The sequence below is a fragment of the Onychostruthus taczanowskii genome, unplaced genomic scaffold (assembly GCF_017590055.1).
Source record: "Onychostruthus taczanowskii isolate IOZ18803 unplaced genomic scaffold, ASM1759005v1 scaffold63, whole genome shotgun sequence".
In the NCBI taxonomy this organism is placed as follows: Eukaryota; Metazoa; Chordata; class Aves; order Passeriformes; family Passeridae; genus Onychostruthus; species Onychostruthus taczanowskii.
Genome location: NW_024504012.1, coordinates 1,875,405 through 1,897,255, shown reverse-complemented (window position 1 = coordinate 1,897,255; position 21,851 = coordinate 1,875,405). Strand labels below are relative to the sequence as shown.

At 53.1% G+C, this 21,851-nt stretch overlaps 1 protein-coding gene across 1 annotated transcript; it reads left to right on the top strand.

Moving 5' to 3' along the window:
- The first annotated feature begins 3,472 nt into the window (after positions 1-3,472).
- LOC121344217 (ADAMTS-like protein 2) lies at positions 3,473-20,724 on the top strand. Its single transcript, XM_041419976.1, has 18 exons — positions 3,473-3,488; positions 6,516-6,738; positions 8,847-8,922; positions 9,447-9,549; positions 10,218-10,363; positions 10,584-10,707; positions 11,963-12,043; positions 12,366-12,541; positions 12,795-13,224; positions 13,900-14,308; positions 15,058-15,164; positions 15,347-15,476; positions 15,832-16,045; positions 16,615-16,770; positions 17,149-17,319; positions 19,513-19,689; positions 20,349-20,493; positions 20,606-20,724. Exons 1-18 carry the CDS (start codon positions 3,473-3,475, stop codon positions 20,722-20,724), a joined length of 3,003 nt encoding a protein of 1,000 aa, XP_041275910.1.
- The last annotated feature ends 1,127 nt before the right edge of the window (positions 20,725-21,851 follow it).

Below are 21,851 nucleotides of genomic sequence, written 5' to 3'. Positions count from 1 at the left end.
AAGAGCCGCAGGCAGCGCCGAGAGAGCTCCGAGCCCCGGCAGCGGCGGCAGCAGGGCGGTGCGAGGGGCAGGCGGGGCGCGGCGGGGCCCGAGGAGCGCCCGGCGTCCATCCCATCCCCATCCCATCCCATCCCATCCCATCCCTGCCCCATCCCTCCATCCCTCCCCCGCCGAGCGGCCGCGCCGCGGGTCGCCGCCCGCCGCCCGGCAGGTTGTAAAGTCATTAACTCCCCCAGCCATGCCGGGCCGAGCTCCGCGGGCCCCGCCGCGCCCGCAGCCGCCGCTGGTGGGCCGCCGAGCCGCCTCCTCCTCCGCGGCAGCGGCAGCAGCAGCGCGGCATGGCCGCCGCTCCCCGCCGCCTCCTCCTCCTCCTCCTCCTCCTCCGCGCCGCCGCCCCCCTCGGCGATAAGGTAAGCGGCGGCCGCCGAGCCTCCCCCCGCGCCCTCCCTCTCTCCCTCTCTCCTTCCTTCCCGTCCTCCCTCCCCTCGGGGAGCCGCGGCGGGGCAGGGACCGAGAGGGGTCCGACCCGCGGCCCCTCGCCCTTCCCCGCAGGTTTCAGGTTCCCGTGCTCCGGGATCGCCGCGCTTCCCTCCCGCACTCCTGCGCTGCTTGGCAAGGGGGTTTCGTCGCCTGTGCCCCAGGCTGACCCCAGGAGCAGGCTTTGCCCGCCTGCCGTGCCTCACTAACAAAAGGCTGTCGGGGGTGGGAGGATGCACCAAGAGGGTCCCAGCATCACCCGAGGGACCGCGGGGGCGCGGCGCCGTTCCCTGGCTGGGGCTTCGCCCGAAGCTGCCCACCACGTTCATCCCTCCACGTTCGTCCCTAGCAGAAGGTTGGCTCAAGTTTAGGGCTGGAAACAAACAGATTTCCCCTTTCCCTGTCCTCCCCACCACCCCGAGCTTGGCTTTAGGCAGCTGCTTTCCCCACTGACCATGGGGTGCCTGTCCAGGCATCAGAGCCCCGCGCTGCCCTCATCTCTTCTCCCCTCCACAAAGCACCCCTCGACCTGGCCCTCCTCCCGTGGCACTTGTTTCACCGCAGCACCGAGACCCCTGTGCCTGTCCCGTCTCCTTCCCGAGGCCCAGCCGGGGTGAATCGCCCCCGTTCCCGTGGCAGGGCCGGCAGAATTCCGTGTTCCCGGCAGAAATCCCGACTTCGCGGGGTGCCGGCGGTGCCCCTGCCTCCACGGGTCACTGGCTGCATTGTGCCTCCCGTTTCCTCGAGGGGAACCTGGCCGGATTTCTTTGCTGCCTTAGGAATTCTGCTCTGCTAAAGGAAGAGGGTTTTGGGTTGTGTTTCCTACCCCCAGACTCACGGCTGGGATAAAGCAATCCCATGTGAGCCATTTTAGACACAGAGAAGACCAGACACTGCAGATTTACTGGGGATAACTCAGGTTTGAGGAGCAGCAGTGCCTCCTGTTCTGGGGTTTGTCTTAATTTTGAAGCTCAAGTGTCTCATTCCCACTTTGTTTTTACCTCCCTGCACATCTGCTGCCTGTTCTGTTTACCCCTGAGCTGCAGGGCTAAGTCAGAAGCTTCAGGCAGAGCAAGCCAGGTCAAGCTAAACAGATGTGAAGTCCTTAATTTGGGGCGGACCTGGGTGGACTCCTCCATCACCACGTGTGCGCAAGCTCTGGCTGCTCCGTTCTCCCTGCCCCCAGCAGCTGTGTTGGCACGGCACAACACCTCAGAGGAGTCCCAGGTGGGAGGAGGATAAACACACACCAGCTCTGTCCTGAGCATTCCCGTGCTCCCCTCGGAGCAATCTGATCACACATGATGTGGTGTGAATTGTCCCGGTTGCTGGTACTGATAGTTGTCGATCTCTGGTGCAAGGCACCCCGCAAAATGCTCATTGGGGAATTCCCCCTGCCCTCCCGTTGTCCATCTAAAACATTTTACAAAGAGCATCAGAAAACCTCAGCCCATAGTTTGGGCAAGCAACTTCCGAACTAACTTCCTTCCTAACTGCATTCAATGCCTCTGCAAAACCTGGTGATGGACGTGTCTCACGTTCACTCCCTTCTCCCCCTTCACAGTTTTCCATCCTTTCCAGCAGCTTGCCCCACGATAACAGCGTTGTCCTGCTTGCACTGACTTGGACCCAGTGTTTTGGGATGACGTGCAGCGCCTGCCTGTGAACTTTCTGTCATGGCAGGATTATGAACAGAACTTGGTAGTTTCCCCACTGACTTATGTTCACTGCTTTTCTAATTTGCTTTTCATCTGTGCCTCATTATATGTCCAGATTTTTGTTACTTATCTGCTGCAATTCCACATCCTTAACAAGCTTCCATTTTCCCACAGATTACTGTTCTTCCTGATCCCTTAAAAATTATTCTGCATTGCTTGTTTTACCATTCATAGGATACCTGCCCCTATGAAAAACTCTGAGCTCAGATACCTTGTTTCAGCTTTTCTAGGGAAAATTTAGGTTTGTGTGTGCTTCCAGTATTGAATCTCTCACACGGACTATTTGGTCTACACAAATAGTGTAAAACAATGACAGGATGAGAAATAGCTTTATACCAGCCCCACTTCTTTTGTGAAACATCGGGGCATAATTGCAACTGCTATTGTTTTTTTCTCGGGGCTCTGGTAGAGTGTATCACCACAGTTTTAGTCAGAGAATGGGATGAGGAACCCAAACCAGGGGCATTGAACACGATCATTCATTCCCAGATAATAATCTGCCATTCATTCCAGGCATTCAGACATCTGAAGCTACTTAGTAAGTGCCGTGGTTTGCCACAGAGAGTTTCTTCAGTAAAGGGATTGTGGAAATTTTTTGGTAGAGGACATACAGTTAACAGCCTCAGAAAAGGTCTGGGAAGAATTTATTTCATTTTCAGCTGCTGTTTTGAGTTGTCCTACACGCTCAGACAACGTTTTACGACAGCTACTGTGCCCTTCAGTGGTGGGCCAGCCCTCAAGGCTGCAGAGAGAGCCTTTCCCCCAGCTCCTCTATTAAGGAGGCATGTTTGTGGTCTCTCTTCCCAGACAGCTTTTTTTTCCAGGAGCCAGGCTCTAATGAATCTCAAGATTAGGCACAACAATAAGCAACACGGGGGACTGGGCCACCGACACGGTAATTGCAGCAACCCCCAGGTCTCTGGGAAAGCCAGTGTAGCTCTGAGCTGATCCAGGGCATGACAGACAGGCAGTGGAGAATTTATTTTATCCCTTTAAACTTCAGAAAGGCCGCCTGGAAATCCGATAGGATATCAGGCCGGGCCCACCCTTCTGTGCAGGGCTGAAGCATTTTTTGCTTGTGGCAGCCTTTGTTTGGCAGGGGGGAGAGGGGAAGCAGCTGCTGGGCCTTGGCTTGGGCAGAAAGAGCTTTCAGTAGCACTGCCTTGGAGAGTGATGTTCCTTTGACACTGGCAAGTCTGGAGACAGGAATTTTATCCTGGAAAAGTTCCCCGCAGGTTGGGGTTCCCCCGGTGAGGGGATGGGAGGGCAGCCCTCCCATGGCCCCCAGCACAGGTGTGGAGGCACAGGAATTCCTTGGTTAGCCTCAGAGAGGAAAAGCTGCAGCTCTGTAACCACCAGGTGCCAAACCACAGGCACCTCGGGGGAAATTCTTGTGGGGAGCACCTGGCTGAGCTGGAATATGGTCTGTCTTTTCTAGGGATGGAAATTCTCATCACCTAAGGAATCATATCTCCTTTAGACAGAGCCCTTGGCCAGGGCCAGCCTTATAAAGGCTGGACCCCCGTGCATCTCCTGTGCCAGCCTGCTCCTTTTTTTGCATGATTCTGCAGCAGAGTGCAAATCAGAGCAGCTCCAGCATCTCCCATAACCAGGACAGTGCAAAAGAGTTCAAAATTCAGCCATTTTTATTTCTCCCTCTGTGAGAAGTAGGTGGATAGGGGGGATTCATTTGTCCAGAATTCACTCTTGGGATTTGTTGAGAGGCTTGGGAAACTGAAGCTAGGAGTTAATCTAATCTGGACTCTGTCCCACAGTCCTTAATTTATTATCTAGACTTTTGGAAAATGCATATATCTTCAATTAAAAACAAGAACCATTTGTGTGTCGTGGTCAACGCAGACTTATTTCTGACACTACAATAAATTCAGCAGAGATTGGAACCAGCTGCCCCAGCTCTAAGTACCTGAAGTTCCCACTCCTAGTCCAGGCCTAGGACTCAGATGCAGTCATGCCATAAGGGACATGGCCAAGGGGACAGCTCAGCATTGTCCTTGCTTACACAAGAAAATAAATGCTCCTAGGGAAGGTCTGGCAAGGGAGCTTGCTCATGGAAAACCTGAGAGCCAAATCAATCTACTTAAAAAGTGATTGATTCCTCCAGCACAGAGAGGAAGCAGGAGCAGGGATTATGGATATGGGGGAACACATTCTATTAAAAGAACAAATCTCCCTGACCAGCATCTTTCAATAAATCTTCATCCTGTCAGAGAGGTGCAGTGCAGAGATGTGTCCTGTCCTATTTCTCACAGAAAGAAGCTCACAAAGGCAGGGATGCTGATCTCCCCCAAAGCTCAGCTGTGCCCCCACATCCCTGATCTCCTTGCAACCAGGCAAAGCACCCCAAGAGCAGGAACCCTGAAAGGAGCCTGCAGCTTCTCACCATTCCAAATACACAAACCTTGCTTTGTACCTGGGCTAGATCAACAGAGCAGACTATTCCTCTTCACCTGCTCTCCTCCTGCCCCTTCTCACCTGCTGGGATCACAAGATCCTCAGGGCAGGACTGCCTTGTAGGTTACAGCTACTCATGTTTTTATCTTCTGTCCAGGCAGTCCATGTGCCTCTTGGAAGGGGTAAGACACCAGCTTTGGTTTTTCCTCCAGCTATGGGAGAATAAATTTTGTGCTGAGCTCTCCATTCAGACACCAGATAAATCACTGGAATTCTCCTTCCTGACAGCTGTGAAGAGTTCTTCCACCCCAGCCTTGAAATATGTGTCACAAAGAAGCATAGGAGTGGTCGGGGAAAAATTTTAGCTGAAAATCCCTTACAATGAGAGACTCTTGGTTTATTTCCTTTGTAAATGTGGAAGCTGCACAGTCAGAATTTCCATTTACAGTCTGATAATATACAGTGAGACAAAAATTCTCACAGGAAATTGGTTAAGATGATAGTTTGGAAGAACACAAAAAGGTATTTTTGTAAACATGTCTGTTTCTTTTAATTTCGTTTTCATAATGAGCAGCTCAGCTGCTGCCCACAGCATTTGGTCCCTGTCAGCTCCAGTCAGAACACTGAAGTACAACAAAGAGTTTTGTTGTCTTGTTTTTGAAATCAGCTATTGCAATCACTGGAGAGCAAGGCATCGGGTACCCGGGTGCTTTTTTTGCAGCAGAGTTGGCCATCAGAAAGAGGCACTCTGCACATTTCAACCATTTAACCTACAACTTCAAACCATTTGCATAAAGCAGCTGCATCTCCTCTGCCCAGAGGCTGCTCTGCTGGCAGGCACTGAGGAAACACAAGTTCTCAGGCAGGAATTACATGACAAAAAGAAGAGCACTTTGGCTTTATTACACCGTGAAAGAACATTAAAGCCAAGAGACAGCCCAAGCAGTGAGCAGAGCACATTTAGAGATGAGCAAACCCTGCAGAGTTTTCTCTCCCATCCATCAGTTCTGCTTTGCAGAGGGTTGTTTACCACAGGACCAACTAAACCCTGCGTGTTTTGCTAACAACAACAACTTCCCTGAGCCCTTGCTTTAGGAAAGCACACTTCACACACACACACACAGAGTATTAATTTTTGTCCATTAATATTTAAACACTTGGCATCTTGGCTGGATAAATCCCTTCCAGTCACTGTCCTGTGTTAAACTCAGGGCTACATTCAGCACTATTCACAGCTGTGTTTCACTAAACAGCAGATTAGTTCTTGCACAGGCAAGTTTGCCAAAGTCCCTGGGAGCTTTTAGACCATCAGACACTAAACAGGAAAATACTGCCAGGGAAAAAAAAAAAACAACTAAACCACGGAATTGCTTACCTGCTGGGAATTGTGGAGGCACAGCCAACAGCAGCCTGAACCCTGCTGGGCCTGGAGGAGCTCAGGTTTGCCAAATTTAAAGGCTGAGACCCAGCAAGGTGTGCTGGGAGAGGGAGCATTCCTCCTCTGAACATAGTGGGGTTTGTGGGGAGAGGCTCTGGTTCTGAAGCTCTCTTGAAAATTATTGGGGGATGAGGAGCCTGGATCTGAGCTGCTTTAGCCACAAAGGGAAGGTTATTCATGGAAATACAGCTCTGAGGATTGACACCTGTGTACTTGGACAGCCAAGAAGTGCAGCTCTTCCTCTTCTCTCCTGAGGCAGGTGTGAGCTGTGCTGGGAGTGATGCTGTGGCCAGGCTGCTCTTTCTGCCACCCATGTCCAGCCCTACAACCCTTCTCCATCCCATGAGATTCCAAGGCATCCTGCTTCCCAAGCGGAGCTCAGTCTTGGAGGGAAGTTTTAATTTTGAGATCCTGGTGTGTCCCCACAGGACTCAGACCCTGGCACATTTGTCCCACTGCTGGGTCTTTAGGAGGCATCCAGGTGACAGGACAGCTGCCTTTGGTGGTGAGGAGCCAGGTTCTCCAGCTAACAATGCTCTGTTTCTGTCAGGACAGTAGTGAGGCAGCAGATGGAGCTGGCACCTGGGGTGAAGAAGTCACCAAGTGGTGGGGAGAGTGGAGCTCCTGGTCCACCTGCTCCCGGTCCTGCGGAGGGGGAGTCACGTCCCGGGAGAGGCACTGCTTGAGACAGAGGTGAGCTGTGGCCAGCCTGAGCCCCTGGCCAGGGCAATGGGGTGCCCCAGACCCGTGTTTTGGGGCTGAAAAAAACCCCTGGTTTGCAGGGTCAGCTGTTCCCTCAGCCGTGGCCCCTGGGAAAGGAAGGCAGTGTTGTGTGTGGGCAGTGGTGACAGGAGAGGCACGCTGCAGTGGGCAGGTGACAGGTTCCCTGATGTCACCCACTCAGCTTGACTTATCTGACAGGGAGCAAGGGGTTGGTCCTCTCTTGGGGTCCTGAAGATGACAGAGTTACGGGCTGGCTCTGTTCCTCTTCTTTCCCTCACAAACCTTTATTGCCGTGGCTGCTCTGACCAGCCCAGCCCTGATTTGTGGCCAGTTCCTGTGCTCAGGATGGGGGCACATGCTGCCAGACACCTTGTGGGGACTTGATTTACTCCTGGCAGCAGCCAGCTCAGCCACATCTCAGCAATTTCCCCTCCTTATTCCCTGCAGAGCTGGCAAGTTTTTCCCCTCTGTCATTTACCTGGCTGTCACCTGACAGCATCTGCATTTGTCCCCTACAGCTGTAACAGTGCTGGGATCAGTGGGATTGGGTTTGTGGGAGCGGGGAGAGCAGGGAAACTGCTGTCAGGACTTAGCTGCTGTCCTCTCTGGGCTACCTTGCCACCAATTCCCCCTTCTCCTTCTCCTCTCCTCGTCCTCCAGCAGCTCTGTAAGCTGCTGCTCCGGGTGGTGGGATGTTAATGAGAGCAGGCATCCTGCAGCACAGCGAGCTTTCCCTTCTGCGTGACTGCACTGCTGAGCACAGCAAGCTCAGACCAGGGCCCCCCACCTGCCCTCCTTCCTGCAGCAGAAAACTTCTTTTTGGTGAGATGGTTGACAGCATGGTGAAGATCCAGGTGTGCTGTAGGACCTTTCATCAGGCTGTGGCCTCCCTGGACGTCTCTGCTGCTGCTCCTCCTCTCCAACACCCTGGGAAATCAATGGGGAACAGCACGGGGAGGGAGCCTGGGGCTGTCCTGCACCTCTACAGCCAGAGCAGCCCTTCTGCCCTTTGTCTCCTTCCAGAAGAGAGATTTTTCTCTCCATTTGATGCCAGCTCTATCCTTGACTCCCCAGCTGGGCAGGGAAGGGTTTGCTGTGGTGTTTTAGTCCAGGGATCAAATTTGAATTAAAAAAAAAGGAGAAATCCCAGCCCAAAGGTTTTTGCAGCTTTAAGGTGAATGGCTTAAGCGTGAGCCAGGTATGGCAACAAAGCAATTTCTGCCTGAGTCTGCAGGAAGCCTCTGCTTCTGAAAGGCATGACACTTTTGAAGTCTTACTGCAAATTTAGGCTCTGCCTGTGTCATGTAAAGCATTGCTCTGGAGGGACAGCTGCAGTACCTCCAGCCAGGCCAGCCTGAATATGCTTATGGTGTTCTTGTATTCTCAGTTCCCAGTGCTGTTAACACAATGTCTGCTGCAGATCTTTACATTGCCTAAATTATTTTGCAGATCATTAGTGCATTGCCTTAACCTGTGGTCTCAGCCACTCTCCATGTATCTGCACAGCTTTCAAGAATATTTTTGTCTTTGCATCAGCCCAGTATCTCCTGGATAGCTCGCACTGGCCAGAGTGAAAGATTCAAGTGTTGATATATTCCTGTGGTTTTGGCTCATCACCTGTACCAAGCCTTCTGTGATAATCTCTAGGGTGGCCAGTCCCCCTGACAGGCACCACCTCTCTGCCTGTTGCACAGTGGATTCTGAAATCACCTCCCCCAGTCACTGCAAGTCCTGGGCACATCCATAGGAGTGATGAACCATCAGGTTCTATTGTCTTTTGGTCACATCAGCCCTTCTGGAGCTCAGAGCTGAAGGGACACATGGGTGCAAATATTGCAATTGCTCCCTGTCTGCCCAACATACCCCAAAACAAGACCAGCCTAAAATCACAGCCCACCTAAAAGCACTGAAGATGTGTTTCAGAGGAGATGCTGGCCAGTCTAGATCCAGAAAGCTCTGCTCTGATAGCACATTTGCCTTGTTCCTCCCACTTAAGTCAGGTCTGACTCCTGTGTCAGCCTCAGTACCTGGGCACTTCACAGACCTCCAGCTCATGTCTGGAAACTTCTGCTTTGCAGGCTCCAGATGCCTCAGGGAACAAATAGCACCATGTGTGCTGGTCAAGCCAAGCACTACCAACTGTGCCAGCAGCAGGTGAGAACCACTTCCAGTTCTGCCTGGTCCTTACTGGGGGGTGTGGGACTCAGGGGGTCCTACTTGGAGCTGCAAAATCACCAACTCTGGGGGTGGGATTGGTCCCTCAGAGGATGGAGACAAGGATATGATCCTCTCCTGGGGTGGTGGATGGTGTGCCTTTGAGGATGTGGGAGATGGGCTCTATTCTTTGGGACTGGGAGATGGGACAAAAGGATGTAAAAGCATATTTGTTGTGGGGTGAGGGGAGGGATGAAGTTTTCCCAGCGTGCTTTTCTTGTTGCTGCTCTTCCCATTGCTGGAAGGAATTTTTGCAGGGCTGTTAAATGCAGTTGTTTTGAGAGGCCCTTGGCAATGAAGGCCTGGCCTTTCTGCTTCCCTTAGGGGACCTCCAAGCCCATCTCCAATTCCTTCCAGGGTGGACAGGGCATTTTCATCCTGCAAGGTTGGAGCAGGGAGAAGCAGCTGTCACAAGAAAGGCTGTGAGATAGGGGGCTTTATGATTGCATTTATTCCCTCCATAGCCCTGCCCAGCCAACACAGCAAGCTTCAAACAGCAGCAGTGCTCCAGTTTCAATGCCAAAGCCTTTGGGAAGCACTATTACCACTGGATGCCCCTCTATCCAGGTGGGTTTTCACAACTTCACACAGGGGGTGAGGGTCAGAAAACACCCACAGGATCTTCTCGGGCACAGAAAAGTAAAGTCCTGGGGGACAAGGGATGGATGCTCCTGGCTGCTCTGGGTTGCTCTGAACAGGATGCTCATCCATTTCCTACACAGTGACTTCACGAGGGTGTCCAGCTGTGCCTTGAGGCCCAGACTGAGTTCACCTAAGATATTACCCTGTTTCTGGACTCACCTGTTTTTCCATGAGCTGCCAAGAGGACATGGAATGTCTGCACCTGCTCAGGTGAATGAGGTAGAGCTGGCCACCAGCCCACACAGTCAGTGCCCCTCTTACAGCCCTTTTTTTACTCTTGTGCATTTATGTGTGGCCTGAGATCTGCTGATGCACATTCCCATGTTGGGCACAGTGATGGCACTACAAGGGCATGGCAAGGAAGGGGGTTTGCCAGCAGGAAGTATTTCTGCTTGGCACGGTCCCCAGCGCAGCCTCACACCGTGACCCCTTCGCTGCTGTAAAATCCGTGCCCTTGGGGTGTCACTGCAAGTGGCAGGAACATCCAAGGTGACATCAAACCATCAGCAGGGACAAGGGGAAGGTCCCCTTCCTCACTGCCCATCTCTGGGCACCTTGAGCTGCCTGGTGACCCCGTGCCTCTGTCCCTGCAGATGACTACACCAGTATCTCCAACAAGCCGTGTGACCTCCAGTGCACCACCCGGAGTGGAGAGAGGCAGCTGATGGCCCGAGCACAGGATGGTACCTCCTGCAAGGACAGGACCTATCAAGGGGTCTGCATCAATGGGAAGTGTGAGGTGAGGCTCTGGGAGGAAGCAGTAGAGAAGCTGGGATTTTACTTGCATGGCTGGACCTCCTGGTCATGGCAAAGCCAAGGGGTCCCAGCAGGGAATTAAAACAGAGGCCTCTCATTGGATTCATTCATTACTACCCCCCAGAACAGCACACAGGGAAAAGACCCTGCCCCTGTGGAGATGAGCTGACCCCAGGAAACCCTCTCTTGTTTTTCCTTTGCAGCCAGTTGGGTGCGATGGGAGCCTGTACTCGCCCCGGACCATGGACAGATGCAGGGTGTGTGGAGGGGACGGCAGCACTTGCCACCGTGTCTCGGGCACCTTCCGAAGGGCAATCTCACAGATAGGTACTCCCTGCTACCAGTCTGGAGACTTCACCTGCTACTTCTTACCACCAGCTGGCACGGAGGGGGACTGGCTTGAATGTGGGTAGGAGCTTTCCCAGCTGCTTGGTGGAAAGAGTTGAGGAGTGCCACCACCCCTGCTTAAATGCCTGTGTTTTGTCCTTCTCACTTAATCATCAGAGGAGATTGGTTTGATGTGCTCTATATTAGGCTGGTAAGGTTTCCCTTCACCTGTTTAGAATAGGAAGCAGCTGGGGATCTCTTTGTTCCTATTGATTTTGGCATCTTGCCCACCTCAGATAATGTGAAGAGATCAATGAATCTTCTTTTATTTGTGCTACGTGTTCATTTGAAACTTAAGCTATGATGAGGGTCACAGCATTTTTTCAACCTGCATTTAATCTCCTGCTTTCCCCAGTTGTGTGGCTGGCACAGCTGAGGGACAGTCCCCTCTGAAATTGGGCTGATTCCCTGCAGCCTGATGGCCCTGTCCTCCAGCCACAGGAGGAATGCACTGTGGTATGCTCATTAGTAATTAACGAACTGTGGTTTGAGGATGTTTTGGAACAACATTTCACACTGATGTCGTTTCACTAGTTTGCCTCACTCCCTACAAACAGCAGCCTAGAAAAGCACTCAGGCCCCTTTCCAGGGCAGGGGTAATGGTCTTACCCCCTGTAGCAGCATGGGTACAGTTTTGGGCTCCCATTCCAGCCCTCATATATCTTACAGAACAGACAGGACCTGCGTTTCCAGCGGGAAAGACAAACTGCCAAACCATGCAACTTTAAAAGCCTCTTATTTCCTCTCCCTTTAAAGGTCAGTTTTTATGTTACTCCTGAGACAAATTCCATGGAGTCAGGAGCTGAGGGGACCTATGCTCTTTTTCCACCCTCTGTTCAGCATCAGCCCTGATCACTACTAAGCTTTTTTTCTGTGCTCTTGCCAGAAGGAGTGTGAAAGCACATTCATCCACACCCCCAAAGCCAGACTGTTTCATTGTGCAGTTCCTTCCCGACTCCAAACCCAGCAGTGCTCAGACTGACTTCCGTAATGGTGATCTGTTAATGGGATTTCAGAGGAGATCTGGGATGAGAGCTCACAGACTGGTGCAACATGCACTTAGGTCCTTGGCACCCTGCTCCTGAAGGGCAGTGCTGCTTCCCTATAAACACACTTGTCCCATGAGCTGCTTTTCCCACCCAGACCTTTTTGTTCTGCCAATGGGGGTCTCCTCATGCTCTGTTCTGTTCCTCAGGTTACGTGTTCATCACCAACATCCCTGCTGGTGCCACAGACATCCTCATCATTGAGCGCAGGAAAACAGAAAACATCCTGGGTGAGCAGAGGAGCTGGAGGGGTGTGGAGAGCCCAGTTCAGCTGCCTGGGAGGTGGGAGGAGGCTCTGTGCACTCCCACCTATGCTGTGAGAGAGCTACTGAGAGCATTTCCTCCAGGGTAGCTACATGGGTGCTTCATCTCTCCAAAAACCAGGGCTACCACATCTCCAGTGCCAGGAGAGACATTTGGAATGCAAGCTGGCTATGGGCAGGGTCTGGGGTTCTGTATCTGCTGGGCTTTCCTCATTTGTGGGCTCTTTGCTCTCCTCAGTGCCAGAGTTGTGCAGAACGTCCCATTTGTCTGTTTTCTCTCTCTTTGAAGCACTTGCTGATGAATCTGGGCATTTCTTCTTCAATGGCAACTCTGCCATTGACAACCCTCAGAACTTCAGGGTGGCTGGCACCGTCTTCAAGTACCGGCGGCCCTCGAGCCTGAACTCGGATGGGCTGGAGTACATCATAGCTCATGGGCCCACGAACCAGTCTCTGAATGCCATGGTATGTGAGGAACCAGCTTTAGGCTTTCCTGCCTCCCTCAGATAACAGGAGCATAACCTGGTTATGCCAAACCTGGGTGTGGGTGGGTTGAGGAAGCCAGGCAGGTGGGTGGGGGCTTTCCTTTTGCATTTATGGGGATGCTGTCTTCTCTTAACAACCATCACCAAACAGATGTGGCTAGAAAGGGCTTTTGAAAAATTGATACCCTTAAAATAAAAGCAGGTTTTTTTTTTTCTTTCCCCGTTTCCTCCAGTACTATAACTTTAATGGGAAAATGCCTCACATAACTTATGACTACACTGTGCCACGGACACCACCTCTCCAGACTGCAGCCCCTGCTCTTCCCAGGCCTCTCTATCACCACCTACCAGTGACCAGCCAGAGCCATCCCATTCCAGCCAACTCCAGAGCTGCCCAGACAGACTTCAATGCCACGTGGCTCTCCCTGTCACCAGATGACACCAGTGAACAGCTTCCTCTAAGGGAAGGGCAAGAAGATTTAGACTTTGGTCCCCCACACTTCTTCCAGACTAACTCTACCAGTCAAACCCGGGACTGGGGCTGGGAACAAAGTGAAGAGAAGGAGAAGTATGACTTTCAGATCAGACAGGTCTACCATGCAAACACAGCGGGAGAGGAAGAGGAGGAGGAGGCAGCAGCTGTTGGTGGAGAAACAGAGTTGGGTTGGTTGCTTTGTTCTTCCTTCCCCCATTTTATTGACTGGAGGCAGACATTGTGCAGTGGTCTTCTTGAAATCTGAGGTGGCTTTCACATCAGGGTGAACAGGAGGGAAGGATGGTAAATAGTGGGTCAGGGAGCAGCAAGGGCCATTATCTCTGTGAGGGAAGGGGAGGCTGTGAGAGGGTGGCCACAGTGAGGACGTGTTAGGTCATAGGTTGGACTTGATGATCTCAAAGGTCTTTCCCAGTCTGGTTCATTCTGTGGTTCTGTGATCCTGTAATATGAGTTAGGCAGGGCACTCACACGGGGCCTGAGCTTTTCAGGCAGGGCAGTGACAACAACAGGGCTAGCAACAGTCCAGTGACCATCAGGGGACAGCAAGGGGACAAGTAAAATCCAAGGTTGATCTGGGAGAGCCATACAACAATTCAGGAACAAAGAATATGTGCAACATTGTGCAACCCAGGACTGAATGCCCAGACTGGAGCTTAAATGGGGCTCCAGAGCAGTGGGCACACAGAGTGAGGGCTTGGCCAGGGTAATTAAAGCCTGCTGATGCTCCCTGCTAGAAATCTTTGATTTTTAGGCTGAACGCTGAATGTTTTTTTGCCTTGTTAAATGCCACACGGTGAAGTACAAGCCATCCCATGTAGTTAAAGCATGTGTTTTAATTCCAGCTCTCAGGTTCAACCAAATCTCCATCAGCACAGCTGTGCCCTACAGCATGAGGAGACCCGAGCTGTCGGAGAACAGCCGTGGGACATCCTCCAGGCTCCGTCTCTTCAGGCGCCTCTGTCACCGAGAGCCTCACAACGCTGCCTTTTGCAGGGAGCTGCAGCCCCTGGCAGCCAGGCCAGCCCCCAGGAACTCCACGGCCAGGCTCTGGCCCCGCTGGCCACAGGGCCTCCACAGAGCCCTGGCTCGCAAGAACTCGCTGGAGGACTTGAAGGTGGAGGTGTTTGCTGGGAGCCAGGGGGAAGCAGCCAACTACAGCATGGTGGCATCTGTGCAGAGCCCTCTGCTCGGGGCCAGCCCGACCGCCAACATCAGCCAGGCAGAGCCTCTGCGAGCCCCTGGCACTGAAAGGTGGCACCTGATTTCCTGGGCAAAGCAGAGCATGGTTGGCTGGGGAGGGAGGGCCAAGCCAGTCCCCTGCTGTCCTTGATGTCCCCATTCACCAGTGTCTATCCATGGAAGCTGCTGTAGGTGCTTCCTCCAAGGACTGATTGTTACAACTGGCCTGACACGGAGCTCCTGGAATATATTTCAGGGTCCATTTAAATGGTGCTGAAGGACCTGGTGTTGTTGTAAACAAGGCCAGGAAACCATAGCATGTCACATATACACATCTACCATCATGTCATGCCCCTTCTGTCCCATTCCTCTGGGCACATAAGCTTCTGAAGCTTCTTAAACATCTGGCAGGAGACTGAGGACTAGCTTTTAAATATTTCTGACAAGGCACATATGAATTCCTCCCACCACATTATATGATATGAGAGGGACTTTGCTTGAGCTTCCCCTTCCAACTCAAATCATGCCTTGAGGCGAGGTACAAGCTGAGGCTGAGGGCAACCCCATGGTTGGCAAACCATGATATACACAAGACTCGTTATGAACGATGCTTCCTCCTTGCTAGTTGAATTTGGGAGGTGGATCAAGGCTTTGCACTCTCTGTTCATCAGTGGTCTGCCTTGCCCAAGGCGGGGGGAAATAGAAAGCAGAAACACTGGTTTTCTTTCCATCTTCAAAGACAGCAAGGAGGAATTTCCCTATATTTCATGTTTGTAGCAATTTTTTTCATTTTTAGCTCACACCACCTCCTTTTTCCACAGCAATGAGTTTGATGTGAGCCCTGTGGGCCACGACGACATCAGCTTGGCTGACATGTATCGGTGGAAGGTCTCAGCTTATGCCCCCTGCAGCTCCACCTGCACTTCAGGTAGGTTTGGCTTCAGGTGACTGATCACATGAGGTCCTTTTGAGCTGTTGAGGGAGAGAATCCTGGTATTTCTTTATATGACAGGGAGAGTTTCAGATGCAGTGAGCACTCCAGCTGTTTAATGCTGGTGGGAGGAGGCTCTTGGCTCTGATGGAGCACGGCTGAGGGTGTTTCTGGCCCAGCAGGTATCAGCACCTCCTATGCCATGTGTGTGCGCTATGATGGAGTGGAAGTGGATGAATCCTACTGTGATGCCCTGACCCGACCAGAACCTACCCACGAATTTTGCACAGGGAGAGACTGCCAGCCTAGGTGAGTGGAAGTGACATCAGCTGTCCACAGGGAGATATCTTTCTAAGGATCATTTTCTGCTCAAGGCATACAGCCTTGAGCAGAAAATTTTTGGGCTGAAAAAGTATGCTTAAACTAAGAAGAACTCATATCCCCTTGTAAGCAAAAAGAGGGGAAGAATTTGGGATCTGAATTACCTGCTAAGGGCAAAGCTGGTTCAAAGTCCAGCACCACATTTACTCAGATGTGGTGAGCAGAGCCACAGCAGCAGCTGCTGGGTGAGGGAGCCCTGGGTGTGTAGCCCTGTGTTTCTGCCACCCTATGCCCCTGGTCCCCCTTACCTGGATGTTCCTTTGTGCTTTCTCTGCTCGTGGAGGTGGGAGACCAGCCGGTGGAGCGAGTGCTCCCGGACCTGCGGCGAGGGCTTCCAGTACCGCACCGTGCGCTGCTGGAAGATGCTGGCGCCGGGCTTCGACAGCTCCGTCTATGATGACCTCTGCGAGGCAGCAGGGCTGGCCAGGCCCATGGAGAGGAAAGCCTGCAAGAACAAGGCCTGTGGGCCTCAGTGGGAGCTCTCCGAGTGGTCTGAGGTAGGCTTTGCTCCCAGAGCTGAGCAGCCAGGGCTAGGGGGGGCCTGGAGGAAGGTGGCTGGAAGATGTTGGGCGCTGAGGAAGCCCCTGGCCAACTGCACCCTGGTTCCTCACAAGGAGTGCCTTTATCTGCAGCTGCCCTGTTCTGGCACTGCTCAGCAGGCAAAGTCCATTGCAAAACGTTTTTTCTAAGGTCACTTCTAAAGCAGGACAGTGACAGCCCTGCCAGTAAGAAGCTTCCTCTTCTGGAGGGTCCAAAGTGAGGGGCAATTGGGAAACAGTACCATGGAGATACAGAAAGCCCATTGCAGTCCCTTTGACGGACTGCTCTGCTTGTGGCCCAGTCACTTAGAACAGCAGTTTGGGCAACAGCCCATTGATGTGTTGGAACTCTAGGTCCCAAAATAAATGAGCAGCAAAGACAGAGGCAGACACACCTTTTTCTGTCCCTGCTGGGGCCCTTCCCCTCTCTCCTAGAGCAGCAGGAGGAAAACAGGAGGCGGCAGAGCCGCTTCCCCACCCTGTCCTGTGCTCTGAGCGCCGGGGCTGACTCGGTGTGGCCCTTGCAGTGCTCGGCGCGGTGCGGCTCGCCGGGGACCATGAAGCGCGAGGTGCGCTGCTCCGTGGAAGCTCCCCTGTGCGACGAGTCCCACAAGCCCAGCAGCGAGAAGGAGTGCACGGGCCCGCCCTGCGACCGCCGCTGGACCGCCTCCGACTGGGGACCCGTGAGTCCGGAATGCTGCGCCTCTTGCACCCAGCGCTGGCCTGGAGGGTGGGAGCGGTGAGGCAGATCTGCTGCGGATCTCTGTTGGCTCTCTTCAGGCAGGGCCAAGCTGCAGAAACTAAAATAACCTCAGGTTTTGCCTCTCCTTGCTGTATATTTTGGTTAACTGTGAGCCGAGCTCTGGTCAATAATCTGGGAAGCTCACGGCACCTGGAGAATGGAAAGCCCCGACTAAATAAACCTCTAAAACCCCTTGGGATCCAGTGCAACAGTCCCAGTGTCAGGGCTGGACTCTGGACTCGAGTCTACTAGCACCACCAACCCTGACCTCTCCAGTTCCCTGCTTTCTGATGTGTCTAAATGCCTTTTGCTCTCCAAGTGCTCAGGTTCGTGTGGCGAGGGGCGCATGAGCCGCTTCATCGCGTGTCGCAATCTGGAGGGCAAGGTGATCTCCAGCTCGCAGTGTGACCCGGCCACCAAGCCCCTGGCTGTTCACCCGTGTGGAGACAAGAACTGCCCCGCACACTGGGTGGAGCAGGAGTGGGAGCAGGTAAAGCCAAGCCCAGCCCTGTGTCCTCAGACCTCCTTTCCACCCCATAGCCCACAGGATGTGGTGGAGCTTGGTTGAGCACAGTTGTACAGTGTGACCTCCAGACATGGATCTGTATCCTTGCCCCAGCTCCTTTGAGAAAGAGGGAAGGAGTAGTGAATATCCCAGCTTGTCCCTGCCGTACCCCATAAAAACCCCAAAGTTTGTGGCATTTGCTGCCTTCCCAAGGAGCTCCACGGGAGGGCAGCAATACCTTGAAGAAACTGCTCTCCCACCTGGCTCCTCAGCAGAGCCGCGCTCACTCACCCCCACAGAGGACACGAGTTTTCCCCCCGGTAAAGAGACCTGCTTTCTGATGTGTCTAAATGCCTTTTGCTCTCCAAGTGCTCAGGTTCGTGTGGCGAGGGGCGCATGAGCCGCTTCATCGCGTGTCGCAATCTGGAGGGCAAGGTGATCTCCAGCTCGCAGTGTGACCCGGCCACCAAGCCCCTGGCTGTTCACCCGTGTGGAGACAAGAACTGCCCCGCACACTGGGTGGAGCAGGAGTGGGAGCAGGTAAAGCCAAGCCCAGCCCTGTGTCCTCAGACCTCCTTTCCACCCCATAGCCCACAGGATGTGGTGGAGCTTGGTTGAGCACAGTTGTACAGTGTGACCTCCAGACATGGATCTGTATCCTTGCCCCAGCTCCTTTGAGAAAGAGGGAAGGAGTAGTGAATATCCCAGCTTGTCCCTGCCGTACCCCATAAAAACCCCAAAGTTTGTGGCATTTGCTGCCTTCCCAAGGAGCTCCACGGGAGGGCAGCAATACCTTGAAGAAACTGCTCTCCCACCTGGCTCCTCAGCAGAGCCGCGCTCACTCACCCCCACAGAGGACACGAGTTTTCCCCCAGTAAAGAGAAAGTCTGAACAAAACCGGCTTAGTCTCTGATAAGTAACAGCTGGAGGTAAAGCCGAACCACAGCCCACAACCCTGTGTTGGAAGTCACATCCAGACCATAACTGTGTACTTGCTTCAGGGATTACAGTCCAGTGAATGTGGTCCAGGTGCTCTGTTCCACCCAACACTCAGTCTCTGCACATCTTTTTACTCTCTTTCTGTTGCTCAAGGCCAAAAGACTTCAGGCTTCCTCATACATGCTGATCCAAACCCCAGAGTATCCAAAGAAACATATTGAGTCAGTAGTGAGGCTTGGGCTTTTTCTTTGAAGTCTTGAGCAAAACAGGGATTTGTATAGCACTAAGGAAGAAGGTTTCTAGGAAATAAGGGAAGCAGCCAAGCCCTCTTCTCTCAAATCATGGCTAAGCCTCTCTTCTCACTTCGCTCCCTTTATAGCTGCTGACTGCATTCAGCTGAGCCTTCTCCAGCACCAGTAAAAAGCACAGGCTGGTTAAACCTGGCAGTTCTGTAGCCCTCCCCTGCTCTGGCCCTCCAAATGGGTCACACACAGTCCTGAAGTGCCATTTTCAGCTGTGACCCAGCTGTGAAATTCAGCAGAGCTCTGAAAGACCAGCTGAGCTCCCCACCTTTGCTTATGCCAGCTTCTTTGCTGGGTTCTCTCCACTGATGAGCTGAGTTTTCAGGATGATTAAGGATGGATGCAAGCCAGTTGTGCTGGCCCTGCTGTGGTGAAAAAAGACTCAAAGCAGTGAAATCTCAAACTGGCAACTGCCTGCATGGGCATCAGGGAGCAGATCCGGCCTCCTGCTGCTTTTCCTGGTGGTGTCCTGAGGGAGAGAGCCCTCCCAGCTCAGCCTGCATAGCTCTGGATTCAGCAGGGCTTGTCTGTGCATATCACCTGCACTGCACCACTTTGGTCCTCTTGGGCCCACAAAAAGCTTGGCAGTACTCCAAGATGTAGGTTGCTACATGGATGTGCTGTGTGGATTTTCAGAGCAGAGATACACATAAAATCAGACAGAAACAGCTTTTTACAGTCCTAGCTTGGCTGCTCCAGGTGCCCTGTGGTAGCTGCTCTCGAGGCCAGCCAAGGTGAACTCAGCTGAACACTAATTACCAGCATCTGTCCCTGCTCCCTGGGAAATCTGGAGACACTCCCTGCTCCAGTGGCCTGGACAGCATTTCCCTCTGTTAGACTGGTGTTAGCACAGGCTAACACCTTCCTTCTGAGCAGAATGGCCTCTTGCCTGAAGCTGGAGCATCATTTGTCACCAGGCTGCTCTGTTCCCTCGCAGTGTGACGCCAGCTGTGGGCGAGGGGTGAAGACCCGGCTGGTGCTGTGCGTGGGCCTGGAGAACGGGCAGTACAGGGAGTACCCCGAGAAACGCTGTGAGACCTCTCCAAAGCCTGAGGAACAAGCTGTCTGTTTCAGGAGGCCGTGTTCAACGTGGTTCACCACCTCCTGGTCCCAGGTAGGGCTGGGGGTGGTGGGGAAGGGGCAGAGGAGGCCTTGTAGCCCTGGTTGGTGGAGCAGGACCTGTGCTGAGGTTCTCTGGCAGCCTGCTCTGCCAAGGATCTGCTTAGTCTGGATGGGACCCCAAGTTCCAGGCAGCAGGATGAGAGACTGGCACACCCAGGCTGGAGAAAATCTTGGAGCATGGGGGTTATTGCCTCAAGAAGAGCATGCACCGCACTCCAATCATACAGGATGCACATGGCTCCTCTACTCCAAGAAGTCTATGTTTTGTCTTTCCCTCTTTCCCTTAATAGTAACTGGTGAACATTTAGGGTATGGGAAGACTGGGGAGCTGTGTCTGGCTTACAGCAGCCATTTTCTCCATGTTCTGTCACAGCATCAACGCTCCAAACAAAAATAGTTCTGAGCCACAACAAAGAGATGAAAATCAAACTCTCCCTTGCTCTGCCCCAACCCAAACTCAGGGGTGCTTTCCTCCAGAAAAAAAAAAAGGGAGAATAAATTTGAGATCAGTGTGGCATTTGACCCAAGCCTCCTCAAGACCAGGGATCCAAAGCAGGGATTGTGAGACCTCAGTAGAGCAAAGAACTTGGGAGCTACAGAAAACCAGAAAATGCCTCTCATGCTCTCTCTGCTGCTCCTTGACCCCGACAGTGCAGCAAGACGTGTGGTGCTGGTGTGCGACTGCGGGAGGTGAAGTGCTACCAGGGGGAAGCACTGGCTCAGGGCTGTGACCCCGCTGCCAAACCAGAGGCCAGGCAGACGTGCCAACTCCAGCCATGCCCCACAGAGGCACCAGGTACGTCTGGGAGGGCAGGGAGGTGGAGGAGCCCTTGGCTTTGCCCATGATGTCCATGCTGGGGAAGCACGTCTCCTTTGTAACCCCTTCTGTGTGTGCTTCTGCTCCCCAGAAGATGCCTGTGAAGACAAAGCGACGGCCAACTGCGTGCTGGTGCTGAAGGTGAAGCTGTGCTCGCACTGGTACTACAGGAAGGCCTGCTGCTGGTCCTGTCGCCTCAAGTCATCCTGAGCGCTGCCAGGCCCTACTTTCCTTCCAAGTTTTGGGGCAGCAGCCCCTCAAGCCAGACTTTCCACTTGAAGCCACTCCATTTGGCCTGGCTGTGGAGCTAGTCCCTGTAGAGCAGCCTGCTCAGCGAGGAAGGATTTTTATGACTTAGTCATCACTGTTGCCTCTCCACTGAGAGGGTTTTACACAAGACAAACCATCAGTGCCTAGAAAGCTACTGAGGAGTGAGTTGGGAGAGCCTGTCCCTGCTGTCACCGTCTCCGAGGGCGCCGAGGCCAGCCTGCGGCAGGGCAGGGACGGCAGCATCCCTCTGCTCTGCCCTGCAGGCTTCCTACTACAAGGGCAACTGCCAAAACACACCGAAAAATTGTGTCACAATAAAGAGATAAACTATAAAACAATGGGTTTGGAATGCATGTGCCTAGGCCAGAGCCAAGGGAGGAGCAGGGGACACGAGAGGAGCAAAAGCAGGAGCAGGAAGGGTGGGGAGGAAAAATCCATGCACCAGTAGAGCTTCCAGGCAGCACTGGATAAAGCCCTTTGCCTGCCAAAAGAACAGAAACCACTCCTGGTTTGTATTTCAAAGTCCTCATTTATTTCTGACATTGAATTTGGACCCATAGCTGAGCAACAAAGACAGAGAATAGTAACAGGAGGAATCTGAAGTGGAAAAAAACCTGGGATCCCTGCTCCTACCCCATCCTGTTCTTCCACCCGCTCCCACACCCTCTAATTCTCAGCTGCATCCCCCATGTTTTCAGCCCTTCCAGACTCACCCATTTCCCTGTAGCCATTCCAAATCCAGGGCATGTGTTGGCTGCAAGGCCAACCCTCATCTTGGCCATCTGGCTGCTCTGGAACTGCCTCCCCAGCCTTGGCGCCTCGTTAGCCCATGACAGGTCACGCTTAATTTGCTTGTGACGAAGATGACAACGGAGTGGCCTCCCTTCAACCACAAGGGTGACCCCCAGAAGTGTGTCACTCGTGGCAGTGGAAAGCCTTTCTGTGTGCCAAGAGGTAGAGTTGGATGCCGGGAGCCGCCGTGTCCGTGCGCTGGCTCTGTGCCTGTCAAGGGGACGGCATCGTGGGGCTGTCTGGCAGAGACCACGCTGGGACACGTTAACTTCTCC

Coding starts and splice junctions, on each gene's coding strand:
- LOC121344217 (XM_041419976.1), top strand. Junction 12,044..12,365: donor GAAAACAGAAAACATCCTGG/GTGAGCAGAGGA, acceptor CTCTCTTTGAAG/CACTTGCTGATGAATCTGGG. Junction 16,771..17,148: donor CCGCCTCCGACTGGGGACCC/GTGAGTCCGGAA, acceptor TTGCTCTCCAAG/TGCTCAGGTTCGTGTGGCGA.